At 38.9% G+C, this 16,126-nt stretch overlaps 1 protein-coding gene across 5 annotated transcripts in view; it reads left to right on the top strand.

The window, feature by feature from the left end:
* zfpm2a (zinc finger protein, FOG family member 2a) overlaps window positions 1–16,126 on the top strand; it is a 251,008-nt gene that overhangs the window by 56,623 nt on the left and 178,259 nt on the right. Inside the window, exon 2 of one of the 5 annotated variants that reach the window (XM_073872428.1) lies at window positions 5,577–5,672. The exons of the other annotated variants lie outside the window; for them this stretch is intronic. Within the exon in view, the coding sequence (XP_073728529.1) occupies window positions 5,577–5,672 (96 nt within the window). The remainder of the gene's footprint in view (window positions 1–5,576; window positions 5,673–16,126) is intronic. 5 annotated transcript variants of the gene reach the window in all.

The following is a 16,126-nucleotide window of genomic DNA, read 5'->3' as shown; positions in this document are numbered from 1 at the left end:
ACACAAATTATGTTCTCGTCTTTTTTGGAGATGAGATCCGTGTCTAATCTGTGGTGATTGTGTGGCGTTTGGGGGGAGGAGGGGGTTGATGGGGTGGACGTTGGCCTTCGTCTCAGCCAGCACATCAAATTTCCATACTTGATGTGAATCACGCTGTCACCGGACTCATCAGAGATGGAACGTTGATTGCTTTTTGACACCCCTCCAACATGGACCGGGTCCTGCATACATCATCCAATTTGAACACACCCAAAGTTTTGTGTGTTATGCTGATTTAATCATGTGCTCTGTCAGTGGCAGCAGTGTGTTTATTGTATGTGGTGTGTAGGCTCAGACACACTGTGCTGAGGTCAGTTTTACTTTCTTACTGTTGGTTTTTAAAAAAGTAATGTGTTTGTCATATCCATTGATAATATGTAAAATATGTCATTGTTATGAAATTATGTAATAGTTAAAATTCTCACACAGAAAGTCGTATAGACAGTTTCAGCAGTAACAACATAAGCGGCTGCCGTGGTCCGCACGTAACTTCCGGTAAACTCCGCTAAGAATAAATAACAACAAAGTTCTTTAAACGTAGTATAACGTAGTTTATAACAAGCAAAAAAACAACACAAAAGTTACCTAGGAAACCAAAACATTTGTTCAAGAGATCAGTTTAGCAACTAGTCAGAACATAAAAAAAAATGAAACCAGAAGTAAAGTTCAGATCCAGACGTGTATCGCGTCAGCGCACGTGCGTCCGATGAAACCGTCTATAATGTGGGTGATGGCACATCAGACCATTCTAATAGTAAGAAAATTTATTTTATTACTTGTTGGCATTGGTGATGAAACTATATGTGATCCTAGACCAAAAATGCATATATTTTTTAGATTTATTATTTTGTTAAGATAGGAAAATATTTGGAGGTACAACAATTTGAAAATCTGGAATCCGAGGGTGCCAAAACATCCAAATATTGAGAAAGTAATTTTTAAAGGTGTCCAAAGGAAGTCTTTAGCAACACATATTACTATTGATAAATACATTTTTTAAATATATTTCCAGTAGAAAATGTACAAAATAACTAATTTTCCAGCTCCCCTAGAGTTCAACATTTGATTTTTACCGTTTTGGAATCCATTCAGCCGGTCTTCAGGTCTGGCGGTACCACTTTTAGGAAAAGGAAAAATATAGAAACTCTTTGGTCATTTTTGAGCGCGATGCCAATGGTCCAACCAGATCCAATGGACTATGCCAAGCCATGCCAAAAGTGCTACTGCCAGACCCGGAGATCGGCTGAATGGATTTCAAAACTGTAAAAATAAGTTTTAAAAAAGTGTTTAACTCTAGGGGAGCTGGAAAATAAGCCTTTTTTTTAAAAGTGGAGTGTACCTTTAATAATAACTTTATCATTTTGACTCATACAATGTATTGTTGGCTAGTGCTACATATACCCGTGCGACTTATGACTGGTTTTGTGGTCCAGAGTCAAATACAGTATAGTCTGCGCACTGTGCACAGTATAAAAGACCTGTTTGCACTGAATACCTGGTTGTATTGGTGAAATTTCCAATATAATGCCCACAATGCAATGTGCTCTACTCTGACCTTTCCTTTCCTGTGCAACAAAAGAACCAAAAGTAGTAGTCAAAATTTGTAAACTGTTCTTCCTCACTGGTTATTTGAAAAGACACAAGTTGTGATGTTTTTTAACGAAAACTTCAAAAACGTATTTTATAACTGGGTATCAAACATTAATCAAGGTAATTTGACAGCAGTTTTGCACACTACAACTCTATTCATTCATACTTTCTCATATACTATTTAAAATAAAAGTAGCATGGTAGTTGTCCATTTTGATCGTAACCATAGTTTGTCCCTCACCATTAATTGGATGTCACATTTGAATTGGATTTATATTTGAAGAGTGTTAATTTAAGAGAGAAGCAGAATTAGGTTAGTACCACAGGGCTTAACAACAAACATAAGTTTTATTTTAAGCACTGACCAACGGGACATGGAGCTCTGAATGGGTTCGAGAGTTTAGTTTAAGTGTCCGCCTACAAATATTCCCCGGGGTATGCAGATTAGCTCTTTGTAATTGGTGGGCGTAACAAAGGGGAGGAGAGTCGATTAATTAGGCAGAGCATAATTTTCAGCCTGCTTTAATAGCATTTCTGCATGACAGACTGCATGGCAAGGCTTATTTATGTGAAGATGGTACTGGTCATATGTTGTATTTCAGTTTAATACTGTAAAATGTTTTGTACTTTTTTGTACTTCACCGATATAATATCACTGCAAAGTCATTCGCTGCATCCGATATCATGTACTGCGACCAGTACGTACTGAATACATTTTTGACATACTGCATCCACCATGGTTTCATTGTCATGTGACCCCTATGTCGTAATCAGGACACACTTGACCCGTGAATTTACGAATGTGTTTTTTATAAACAATTAAATCACGAGGGATACATTTCTTGGTACCTAAATCATGTAAAAAGCTGCCTGGTTCCTAGATTTCAGGTACCGGTATTTTATTTTTCACATTTTAAAAAATTGGCGATTCATCAGTTAGTGGCTTTACGTTATAGTAAAGTGTCCATCGAATGCACAATTAAAAAGTATCGGGAAGTAGTAAGTCTCTACTTTTTCCTACTGTTGAATACTATGAATTTGGATTACAGTACTCACCTCTCATACCGAATTTTGCTTAATGTATAGTATGGAAGTAGGCAATTTTTGGATGCAGTGAATGTCTTTATCAGTATTGTTGCATTGACATTTGCATTTATTCATATAGCAAATGAATTCACAAATACAAAGATTTTTTCTGTACAGATTATTTTTACTTCCCAGATTGCTTTAAAAAAAAAAAGGGTCGTAAAATAACTATAAAAAAGTGGCTCTAAAAAGTATTCGGACATCAGATTGAAAAACATTTGTGGAATCTGCTCATAACTTCTGATGAACTACACCTGTGGTTACTTTGCTAGGACACCTGTGTGAAGGGGGCTGAATTTATAAATCCACCTCAAATCTTCTTGGGATCAGTTGGTTAAAAGCCATTTAAGAGTCTTAGAAAAGTGACCTCGGTTCTGACGAAAGGTCTAGCACTTTTATTGGTTTATTTTCTGTTATCTATGCAATGACATTCAGACATTTTTAAGTGTGAATTAAGCGTCCAAACATTTTTCTGAGGTCACTGTATACAAAGTAGTTCTGCAGGTTACTAAAAGCCTTGCGGGTTCTCTCAGGAGCACAGGTGCTCATCCCTGAGTCGAGTTTCTTCTGCTTCATGTGTTAGAAAAGAGGAAAAAATAATAACAACACAAAGTGCAATATCGGCTTCAACAGGAATCACACTGCTGTTTCTCCTCTTAATCTCGACACCGATCTTAATTCTAATAAAATGTTTCCTTTTTTTCCGGACCAGCAGCACTCCGGTCGTGTTTCTGTGGTCATACTTTATTGAATATCATTTTAGATAAGAATATAATCCTTTCCGCCAGATGATGTATATTGACCACCTTTTTTTATCAATAATAGTGTACAAGGCTAGAGACCTTTAAAAGTGGAGTGTGAGTTTGTATCAGTGTGTGTTTTTGTGCGTTTGTGTGTAGTTTTGTACTCTTGACTTCTGATCTGTTGCAATAAGCACATGATCTGGGCTAAAGGGGTTTATGTTGTGATAATGATGACTGTACAGTATCTTTGGCTGCACACCAAATAAATGACACGTGGATGTGAAATATTGATTTAATTTGAAATGATTGTATTACAGTATGTGAGAAAGAACAAGGTGTGATTTGTGAAACTATCACAGCTTTGTAAGAAATTAATGGCCTGGGACAATGTTTAATTTTATGAGCACTCATTACAAAGTATCTGAAATTTATTTAGACGTATATTTGACATTTAAAGGAAAACACCGCAGTTTTTTTATATTTTACTATGTTCTTACCTCAACTTAGATTAATTAATACATACTTATCTTTTTTCAATGCATGCACTTAATCTTTGTACAGCGCGTCGTGAATGTGTTAGCATTTAGCCTAGCCTCATTCATTCCTTAGGATCCAAACAGGGATGAATTTAGAAGCCACCAAACACTTCCATGTTTTTCCTATTTAAAGACTGTTACATGAGTAGTTACACGAGTAAATATTAGGGGTGGGACAAAAAAATCAATTCTTAGATGAATCGCAATTCGGACGTGGGCCGATTCTGAATCGATTCACAAATGTCAAGAATCGATTCTTAAATGTTAGTTTACAAAATAATAACGTCACATTATCAGAACCAAAAGGCGGAACTCAACTGGGGGAGCGGTGATGCACACGGACAACTTAAAGGAATATTCAATTTTCTTAAAAGAAAAATCCAGATAATTTACTCACCACCATGTCATCCAAAATGTTGATGTCTTTCTTTGTTCAGTCGAGAAGAAATTATGTTTTTGGAGGAAAACATTGCAGGATTTTTCTCATTTTAATGGACTTTAATAGACACCAACATTTACACAACATAACAGTTTTTTTCAACGGAGTTTCAAAGGACTATAAACAATCCCAAACGATGCATAAGGGTCTTATCTAGCGAAACGATTGTCATTTTTGACTATAAAAATAACAAATATCTACTTTTAAAGCAATGCATCATGCATAAGATTATCGTGTTTGTAGCGGGATATATGGGATTAATATGTTCAAAATATATATTTCACACCTAGTGGAGTTGGTAACTAATAATAATAGTAAATGTGTAAAGTAGCATAAAATAGAATTACATAATAAAGCAAGAAAAACTACCTTAAATGTGTATCTATTTAATGATTGGATTCCACAACTGATAACAACAACAACAACACAACACATACATACAAGACAATACAGCATTTTGTGTAGGTGTAGCAAGTGAACAAAATTTTAATTTAAGAAACTTACTATTGCGCTTCTGATTTGGCTGAGAATGAATTGGCTGTGAGAATTTTCATTCCAAAATGGCGGCCGCGCTACTGAAGCGACACCTAGTGACTGTTGCCAAAAACGAATGAGAGTTTCCCTTCTTGTGCTTCTATACTCTTTGGCGGAGCTTACAAGAGCAGAAGAGATGGAACACTTTAAATGCTTGTAGGACTATACTGCATATATGTCTACATTGAATTTAGGGCTGTCACCATTACCCTATTCTTTTTGAGGAGTTCCTTAGTCCGTTTCCGACCGCGCCGCGCCGCCATTTTATTTTGTGCCCCCATACTTACTTGTTTTGTAACTACCCATGTAACCCATGTCTTTAAATAGGGAAAACATGGAAGTATTGGTGGCTTCTAAATTAATCCCTGTTTGTATCCTAAGGAATAAATGGGGGGCTATAGGCTAAATGCTAACACATTCACCATTTTACTTATTCTTTAAAGCAATGGCACTTTTGGGTACATTTTAATCATTGAATTGCTTTTATCCTTTTTTAAGCCATTTGTAGTTCATCTCTCACACTATTTGCTTGACTAACTGTTGTAATTAACTTAATGCTGCAAAACATCTGGTCAGTTTTTCACACACCACAACAAACCTGTGTTTCAGTGTGGTGCTCAGTGATATATCAAAGCCGGTCAAGGGTTTGTCTGGTCTTCCTGGTCCTGAGGGAATCAAAACAGCTGAATAATCAGGAATTATCAGGTTTGATGGGAGGTGATGGGAACACTGTGTTACTGGTGGATTGACTGGGAGCACATGAAGAGCTCAAATGCAAAACCCTCTAAGTGCATCTGACATGTTTTCTTGAAAATAAGCTTTTTTTTACCAGGCTCTTATGTTTAGTTTCAGTAATTTTACTTTCACTGGCAATTAAAAGGTTATTAGTCAGTGATTGAAATGCCTTATTTTCTCAAATGTTACTTTATTCACTGCTAAAATCTCAATTTAAAAAAAGTCCCAGTCACTCTTTGCTGTCTGTTCTGAATAAAGATTAAAGGAAAACTCCACTGCAGATAATTTACTCACCTCCATATCATCCAAGATGAATTTAAGTTTGAGGAAAACATTCCAAGATTTTTCTCCATACAGAGGACTTTTACCTCAACAGTTTCGCAGCTTTTGCATCTGAGCTTCTTCATAAAGTTGAGGTGGTGTTGGATGTAGTGTTGGGCGATCTTCTCCAAAGTCAACAACAGCATTGTGTGGCGGGGCAGAAGGCTACTTGATTTCTTTTCTTTTTTTGCTCATTTCAAGTGATCAGAGACTAAGTTAACTCTTTCCCTCCCAGTGACGAGTATTTCTGGCAATCCACAATACCTCTTTTCTGCAACATTAAGCTTTTGTGCAAATCCTGAAAAATGCTGGCGCTGGCAACTTTTTTTTTAAAACCCTGGTGGGAAAAGAGTTAAAGGACAAGTTCGGTATTTTACCCTTAAAGCCCTGTTTTCAGATTGTTTATGATGAAATAGAAAGATTTTGACTGAAATTTGGAGATATGCTGCTGGCCCGAGAATGTTCGGTTTCTGTGGCATCACCCCCCACCCCCACAATGGCTGAATAGGTGCACAGGAACAATCATTCCTAAAATGCATTAAACTTTCGTTTACAAAGACGTGAAACCCACCGAGTGGTCAGGGGCGTTCACTGACATGCCCACACAAAAATCGCCGCAAAGGTTGCCTTCCAACAGCTGTTTTAGCCTTTTGTTGTAAACTTGTGGACCTATTTTTCCAAACGCCTCACACCCGTACATTCTTCCGCTGAGAGCTTGAATAATAGACACTCCAGCCCAGTTGGTGGCGATAATCCACTTTTGCCAATTACAAGAATACAAACAACTCCATTTCCGTTTCCGGCGGCGGAGTAATACCGTACCTCACAGCACATCTAATACAAGTCAATGGAGTTGGACAAAAACTACGATAAAACCTGTTGGAAAGCATCTTTTACAGCGAGCATTTCAGTGAACACCCCTGACCACTCGGTGAGTTTCACGTCTAATGCATTTTAGAAAGGATTGTTGCAGTGCACCTATGCAGCCATTGTGTGGGGGGTGTGATACAACACCGAAAATTCTCGGGCCAGCATCATATGTCAGTCAAAAATTTCAGTCAAAACCGTTCTATTTCGTCATAAACAATCTGAAAACAGGGTTTTAAGTGTAAAATACCGAACTTGTCCTTTAAAGGGACACTTCACCCATTTGCATTAAGCTTTGTATAGTTAGAACCCCAGTCATGTTTTTTAATTAGGGATGCTCCGATCAATGCCGATCTCCACTAATAATACGTGGCCGATCACTATTCTGAATCGGACAGCCGATCTTATTACAGCTATTTCATGTACTACGACTTATGATCAGTAACATGCATTTGAAAAAGCAACACTCGTCAAACATAATTATTAAACATATTCTTTATTATCATGAAAATACCTGAAAAGGTTTGAAGAACAGCAATTTAAATATATCCTTCAGCCATTTCATGGAGCTGCGTGTCATCACAGCTGAGTGTGTATTGTTCTTCGTCTACAGTTGAACTAGAGTTTCTGCACGAGAGTGCCCCCTGGCTTTTGGATGTAACAGCATTTTACCGTATACATTGAGAAACATAGCAAGCATTATCGGACGATCGATCGGAGCATCCCTATTTTGAATGGTCGTGCATAATTTCCTCAGTTGCCGCTGGGACAGGAGAAATACAGATTTCAGTGTTGCACTTCCTTCTTTCAATGATGTAAAAATCATCATTTTACATCATTGAAAAAAGGAAGTCAAATATCTTTGTTGAGGGGGTGAGACTACAAACACCCCTTTTCTCGGTCAGATAGGCACCAAATTCTAGCCTGGGTGCCAGCCGATCTTAGCCCCGCCCACAACATTTTAAAAGACGGGAAGATTGGTCTGGGGTTTCTCCGTTGAGAAGCTACTATGCGAGACCCAAAGCTGGTCAACCAATCAAATTGTCAGGGCGGGCTTTATACAATGATTGACACATGATCAACAGTAACGTAATCAACCACGTCACCAAAGAGCGCGTGTGTTAAATCTGTTTACAACGAAATGGCTGCCGCTGTAGAATTCAGATGTGTGGATTCTGACATTGAGTCTGTTCTTAAAGATATCGACAGAGCATTGATTTTAAAAGAGGAACAGAGAAACACGATCAAGGCATTTGTTGATCGGAAAGATGTTTTTACCGTCCTTTCTACGGGATTTGGCAAACGTTGGTCACACTTATGGAGGACCAAGTTAAAGAAACAACTGAAATGGGTATCACGGCAATGCAACTCGGCGTGCACTACGAGATGGATATAATAAGTGTTCGTTGCCTGCTTCTTTTCGTAACCCTGGAATCGTGGCTGCTGAATAAGTGGAGGGACATGCTAGGCTCAGATATTTTTCAAGCCAACGTAATGGGTATCGTCGTGGATGAAGTTCAACTAATGTACAAATGGTAAGAAATAGTCTTACTATATGACTTAGTAAATACTTAATGTTGTGATATAAATGAAATGTTATAAACATAGTAGGTGTTCATGTACGTTCGCTAACTCAGACTTAGTATAATCACAATGTTAGTGTCATTGTAGCGAAATAACTAGCAGTTCGGTCAGGCTGCAAAAGACATCATTTCAACATATGTCACACACTCCATTGCTCTGATTGGTCATGTGTCTATCCAATTGAGTGCAGAGGCATTTTTCGGTTGAGACACGCCCCATAATCCTAGCCCAATGGAGTAAGGTGACCAGATTTTTTAAATGAAAACCGGGGACACTTCCTAGTTAAATGGTGAAAATATCATTAAAATCTAATTTGTTGTTATCTATGAATTAAAAAATGGGGACACAATATTTTTTTTAAGTTTTCTTTTTTTTATTGTACTGCAAAAAAATGACTTTCTTCTTACTTAATAGTTTTTTGTCTTATTTTCAGTACAAATATCTAAAAAATCTTAAAACAAGATGCATTTTCTTAATAAGCAAAACCCCCTAAGAAAAATCTAGCTTTAAGACAAAATAAATAAATTTAAGTGAATTTGTGCTTAAAACATGCAAAAAATATTTTTCTTGAATTAAGTAGTGTTAGATTTTTTTTGCTTGTTTTAAGCACAAATTTGATATTTTGGTCTGAAAATTAGACTTATATTCTAAGGTCATTTTGCCCATCAAGAAAATGCATCTTGACTTAAGAATTTTTTTTGTATTTGTACTGAAAACAAGAGAAAAATACTCATAAGAAAGTCATTTTTTGCAATGTTTCCAATTCAATTAATTGAACAATTTCTGTAGCCTTAAAATCTATTTTCTCACGTTTTTTACACAAGAGACATACCTCATCAAAAATGACTTCTAAGGTACTACTTTAACTGATTTCATAACATTGTAAACGTGAAGAACAGAAGTAATAATGCAAAATGTAAACATATTTAGCCTACACAAAACAAATGCTCCGTAACATACTGTGATCAGTTCACTTCATTTGTTTATTATTTTAATTTAACATGAGTAGTTAGTACCTTAAGCCCGCATAACTTTAACTGTTTTCATATCTTATGATAACTTGATTGATGATAATGATGCTTTTTCATGTGTCTCGTTGTAAATTTTTCATCGCTAAATCAGTGGCGTGTGCAAGTAATCAGTAGCTCGCGGCCCCCTCTGCTGGTGAAAATAATCATTACATGATTGCTCCGGTCTTGTACTACAAATGCTATGTTAATCGGGTTTTAGTGTATTTGCTGGTTGTTTTGGACATGCTGTAAAACGGGGACATTTCCGGGGACAGCTTCAGTCGGGGACAGAACACCAAAAAACGGGACTGTCCCCGGAAAACGGGGACGTCTGGTCACCTTACAATGGAGCGGTATCAGACTCAAATTCTGACTAGAGTTGAGTATGACAACGTCTATGTATGTTACATTTAGACTACAAATATGTCACACTTTCAATAAAGATTAATGTTTCTACGGGTTAAATGATCCTTTAATACTGGGGGCTCAGGGCAGCATCTTTCATATCTAGTAAAGTACCTTCAGAATGTACAAAAAATCAAATCAGTACCAATTTTTTGAAATCAGTTTGTTCTTATTATCAAACTATACACACACATACAGTATATAATGCAATTACATTCATTCATTTTTAAAAACCTTTTGGGGCCATTGTATGGCTGTGTTTGTTATGCTGTTTATGAGTTCATGCTGTTGGCTTGAGATGGCTACAGATTGAAGCAGCTCTTTGTGGCAGATGTCTCTGTATGAGGCCACGCTGAGGTGACATCTCACCCCAAAACTTCACCCAGGAGGAAGTCACAATGTGCTTGCGTTTGATCCACAACGAAACCAAATGAATACGAGCATTTGACTTCGATGCAAATCTGAAACACAAAAATGTATTAGATTTTTGTTGGAGCACTTCTCTTTGTAACTCTGCTTTCTCACATATCCTCTTACTGTATCTTTCTCACTGTGTTTTGCTTTTTTATTTGCCACAGTTTGATCCGTGAGGATTGCTTTACAATGTTGGAATTAAGCGATGCAACATAACTAAATTCCCACTGCTGGCATCACGGCGCTGCATCTTTGCGGATTTCGGGGCACGGAGCCCTCTTCCTAATACCGTTATCCGGTGGTTGGGAGTGCTGCTGTCCTCTCCTCTCTGGCTTGTAGACAGAGACTTTTTATCAGCAACAGATGAGCGTTGACTTCCTGTCTACACTAGAAACTAAAGATGAACATAAAGCAACTACTGGATAAATAACCAGGCAGCCTCACAAAATTTCTGGGAAAAACAACGTCAGTGATTTCTAATGTTGCATTTCTCTTTAGTTTCGACTCCAGAGGGTTTTTCATGTCTTGCATAATACAAAGTCTCTGAAGGTCGACTGCGTCGAATAATGAATTTGTATCACTAGCACATTTATATTTCAATATTTGAAACCCTAAATAATTACAAAGGGAAATATTTCCATCTGACAGCGCGCTTATGAGCTAATCCTTTAGAAAGATCATAATTAAACAGTTAGATTAAAGATGTTTGGAACGCGTCTGTACGTTTTGTTTTAATTGTTTTAGTTCGGATGATAAATATTTCATCAGTCAGACTTAATTTCTCAAGCTAGATTTACATTTCCTGAGGGAAACACCAGAACGTTTGAGATTTTGTTTTTTGAGTAAATGAAATCTCGCATCAGAGCCGCTTTGAATGTGCCATTATCATGACAATCAACAAGGGTCTTGTTTTAGTTGGGAAAACACACAATGGGCCTTATTCATATACACAAGCAGAACAAATTTCTGAGTAAATGGTTCGTGAAATCATTCTTGCTTGCTTAAAAATCATGAATGATTTGTTGTTCTTGCGTTACATGAATGACATGGCTCGTGTGACTGTTTTCTAGGGGTGGCTGATATGACCAAAATCTTCTATCACGATAGGATTCATTTTATATCATGATAACGATATGTATCACGGTAGAGTTTTTTATGTTTTAATAAGAGTTTTCTGTTATAAAAAAATTTCATACCATAGAAATGTTCATAATTCTTACAAAAACAAGCATAAAAAGAAGATAAAAAAAAATTCAAGCTCTCTGAAGATAAACAGTCAATGATAAAGGAATGATAATAAATAATTATGTATGTATGTATGTATGTACATATATTTTTTATTTAAGGTAGAAAAGTGATTTAGTTAAGAGCAGTGAGCGATTTTCTCTTAATGTTGTTTCATAAAACATGAGTGACAGACAGGAGCAAAATTAGGTAATTTCCCCTTTAAGACCAAATGTGTTTTCACTTTTAGCTGTTTACTTTCTCTTAAGCCCTAAATGGTCATGTTTATGAGGATACTTGCAAAGACGGGAATTTTGACGCATATATGTATTTAAGGCCAATAAAGCAGGAAAAATGCTCACGAGCTTAATGAGCAGTGGTTGCGCGACTTGCGCGCTCCTCACAGACAGAAAGAGTAGCGGTTACACAACTTGCGCGCTCCTCACAGACAGAAAGAGTAGCGGTTACACGACTTGCCCGCTCCTCACAGACAGAAAGAGTAGCGGTTACACAACTTGCGCGCTCCTCACAGACAGAAAGAGTAGCGGTTACACAACTTGCGCGCTCCTCACAGACAGAAAGAGTAGCGGTTACACGACTTGCCCGCTCCTCACAGACAGAAAGAGTAGCGGTTACACAACTTGCGCGCTCCTCACAGACAGAAAGAGTAGCGGTTACACGACTTGCCCGCTCCTCACAGACAGAAAGAGTAGCGGTTACACAACTTGCGCGCTCCTCACAGACAGAAAGAGTAGCGGTTACACAACTTGCGCGCTCCTCACAGACAGAAAGAGTAGCGGTTACACAACTTGCGCGCTCCTCACAGACAGAAAGAGTAGCGGTTACACGACTTGCGCGCTCCTCACAGACAGAAAGAGTAGCGGTTACACAACTTGCGCGCTCCTCACAGACAGAAAGAGTAGCGGTTACACAACTTGCGCGCTCCTCACAGACAGAAAGAGTAGCGGTTACACAACTTGCGCGCTCCTCACAGACAGAAAGAGTAGCGGTTACATGACTTGCGCGCTCCTCACAGACAGAAAGAGTAGCGGTTACACGACTTGCGCGCTCCTCACAGACAGAAAGAGTAGCGGTTACACAACTTGCGCGCTCCTCACAGACAGAAAGAGTAGCGGTTACACGACTTGCGCGCTCCTCACAGACAGAAAGAGCGCACGCATCTGTTGTTTGTGTTTCAATGGCTTAAAATTACTTTTTAAAAACGTACGTGTACAAACGTTACGTTTTCGTCACCACGCGCACAGGAGCGTGATGTGGGAGCGTAACCTCGATAGAGACGATAGTCCAAAATCTCTACAAGTTTCTACCGGTTAATCATGTCTACCGGTTTATCGCCCACCCCTACTCTTTTCTCAGTGTGACATGCACTTTAAACACGTGTTGATTGTCATGACAATGGCAAAAACACAAATGATCACAAATCACAAAAATCTCTCACCCCAACCACACTAAAATGATATATAAAAATTTCTGTCACCATTTACTCTCTTTCTTAACCGGTATAAGTTTCTTGATTCTATTAAACATAAAATAAGGTATTTTGATAAATGATGGTAACACACGGTTGATGGTACCCATTGACTTTCATTGTAGGAGAAACAAATACTATGGAAGTCAATGGGGTACCATCAACTATGTGCTTATACCATCTATGAACTAGGGCTGCACGATTTGGGTAATTTTTCCCATTGCGGTTATTGATGCTAATATTGCGATGTGCGATTGCGATTATACTAAATGGTATCATGAGTCAACTTGATGGGTTTTAAGGAAAATCCACACACAGTTTAGTGATAATGCTAAAATGTGTTTTTGTAAAACTAGAAATGTTTTCGTTTTGCCACGTGATGTAGCAACTGCTCAGTGTCAGTAATCCTAAATCCAAAATGCCGCCATACAACAGACGTAGAGTTTTTTTTAGCTACCAGATCCCTGTCAACCTCCTCGGCATCCATCTTCGCTCTGGTATAAGTGACGACGCACACCACACACGTGCATGCCACACGTCACATGCACTGCCTTTTTTGTTCGTTTTTCTTTCTTTTTTTAAACAGCAAGGAAAATCATCAAACTGTTATCAGAAAGTTTGTGCTAACAAGTCCACACATTTATTTATTTAATATAATTGCAACATTTTGCTGTCATATAATCGCACAGGCTGACATCGCGATTGCGATGCGATTAATTGTGCAGCACTACTATGAACAAAATATCTTAATTTGTGTTCAACAGAATAAAGCAACTCGTACAGGATTTCTCTTTAAGTGGTTTATTAGGAATAATTTTTAGGAAAATTCTGGACAGGAGAAATTACAATCAGTACTATTTAATAAGCACCCCAGACCGCTTACGATATGCAGGGTTTGTAGAAGGTCTTCTCAATACATGAATAAATGAAAGAAAAGATCAGTTAGATATTTTTTATCAGATAATTTTGATCAGAAGACAGAGCATAAAAATGTTAACATGAGATGTGTACAGGCTTAATATGTGCTATGCTCAGACCGAGTTATGGCTCCCTCAGGATCGTCTGCTATTGTTGTCATGCTCCACGGCGCGTTCACATTCCTATTGTTCTAAAAGCGTTCCGATGGCTTCAGGAAGGAGGGGGGGAGTCGGAAAGAAAGAGTGACATTATCCTCTCCGTCTTTGATGGCGACTCGTGTTTCAGCACTAGCTAATCTGCCGCTCTAATCTCTCAGGGAGATAGAAATAAACAAGCAGGTCTGTGCCACGCATGGGTGAAGCGCAGGATGATTATGGTAATTTTAGGGATAAGTAGAAGTATTTGAAACATGGCTGTTCTTAGAGAGAGTTGCTTTTTAATAGGCGAGAATTGCTTAAAAATTGTTCTCAAATGTTGGAAAAAACGTCAAGGTTTAGCTTTCTCTTCTTTTGTAGATTTTCAAATGCTTTTTGATATCATTTGGCCCGACGATGCCAGTCGGTATCGATAGAAAAAACACATTCAGCCTTCCAAAATTTGGAAACTCTGAAATCAATTACGAGTCACGGCTCAAATGAAAGGCAAGGCTGAACGCAAGTTAAAAGTCAGGCTGGCTCGCCTTTAACCGGGTCCATTACAAAGGGAAAGCGAAATCACACCGCATACCTGATCCACCAAAAAAGCCCTTTTAAATTGGGCCGCTGAGCGGCATCCAGCCTGGCAAACGTGGCGGGCATTGATGGCACAGCCCCTGGGCGTGAGGACGCTTGGCCCAGCCGCAACGGTCCTGGGCACGTATCAGTGGGCTCTGGCCCATCCGCCGGGAGCTCCTAAGCCATGCTGTCTGAAGGAGAACCGATGGGCTTGGCAGCACATGTGGGCACGCGGCGCCCGCCTGCGTGGGCGCCCGATGTTATCGCCTTGAGCCACCGAACGCGCTGCCCAACTCTTTGAGCCCTGCCCAACTGACCTCTCTGACTGAGCCGCGCACAAAACGCCCGCCTCAGAACTTTCCAAACAAGCTTTAACGTTTTCCGTTTCTTTATTTATTTCGTGTACTTTTCTCTTTCTGTGCATGAATAAGTTCAACATGCAAAACAGTCGAAATGGCCTTTAGATGCAAAACTAAGCGTGTCATGTGTCACGCTTTTTTTTCTCGCTTTATTTCCTTCGAAGCAATCGTGAATGTTGACTTGAAATGAAAGTAAGTAACCTTTACCGGGAAGCCAACTCATTTTTTGATCCACACAAACAAAAACCTGGATAGAGAGAGAGAGACTGTGAAAGCACGGAGCAGTGGGCGGGTGAAGCGCGCCCGCCGTTTTGAAAGAATCCCAGCTGCGGTTCTCCAGGGGTGAGGGGCGCGCTCTCTGCTCAACTGTCTCTGGAAGTCTGCTGCCAGGACATATCTTTTGTCTTCCATTATCTTTAGTTTCTTATTATTTAAAATGGCCGGATTTTTCTTTCCTTTGCTCCAGCGGACTTTTTTGATATCCATTTAGATTGGAGCTTCATTAAAAAAGCTCAGACAATAGAGTGACTTCTAATTAAGAGCAACAGCATCTGGCCTCTGGCACTGTATCCCAGCGTTCCATCTCTTTTGCCGGGGAAAATTCATTTGTTTCTTAATTAAGAAAAACACCAATAGCGTGAAAAATCTGCTTATGTTACCTGAATCCTAATTAGTTAAACAGTAAGTGGAAAAACACATTCCGGTAGCCCTAGAAATGAACTACGAGCTGATAAAACCGAACCGGCCTCGCATAAATCCGAACTGTGCCGTCATTACGGCTAAGACAATATGCAAACTATCTTCAGAGAAATCAAATTGCCGGAATGTTTTCATTTGCATGCATTAACCATTAACATAATGAGGGGAAGTGACACCGGACCCGGATTGTGTGTCTGCTCGGATTGATAACTCCCACATCTACGGGAAAAATGGAGTGCAGTCAAATCGTCTCCAAACTGTGTGGTGGTGGGCATGTGCATGCGTGGCATTGCCATCTGCAGAAGGTAACGCACTTATCCGTCTGGTAGTGAGCTCTGCTCTGTCATAATGCGAGCAGGCTGACACGGTTCGTTTTAAAATCCAAAAGCATTTTTTCCCCTGCTATGTGCTATTGCAAGCG

This window comes from Misgurnus anguillicaudatus, chromosome 10, assembly GCF_027580225.2.
Source record: "Misgurnus anguillicaudatus chromosome 10, ASM2758022v2, whole genome shotgun sequence".
Classification (NCBI taxonomy): domain Eukaryota; kingdom Metazoa; phylum Chordata; class Actinopteri; order Cypriniformes; family Cobitidae; genus Misgurnus; species Misgurnus anguillicaudatus.
This window is presented reverse-complemented; position numbering and strand designations above follow the sequence as displayed.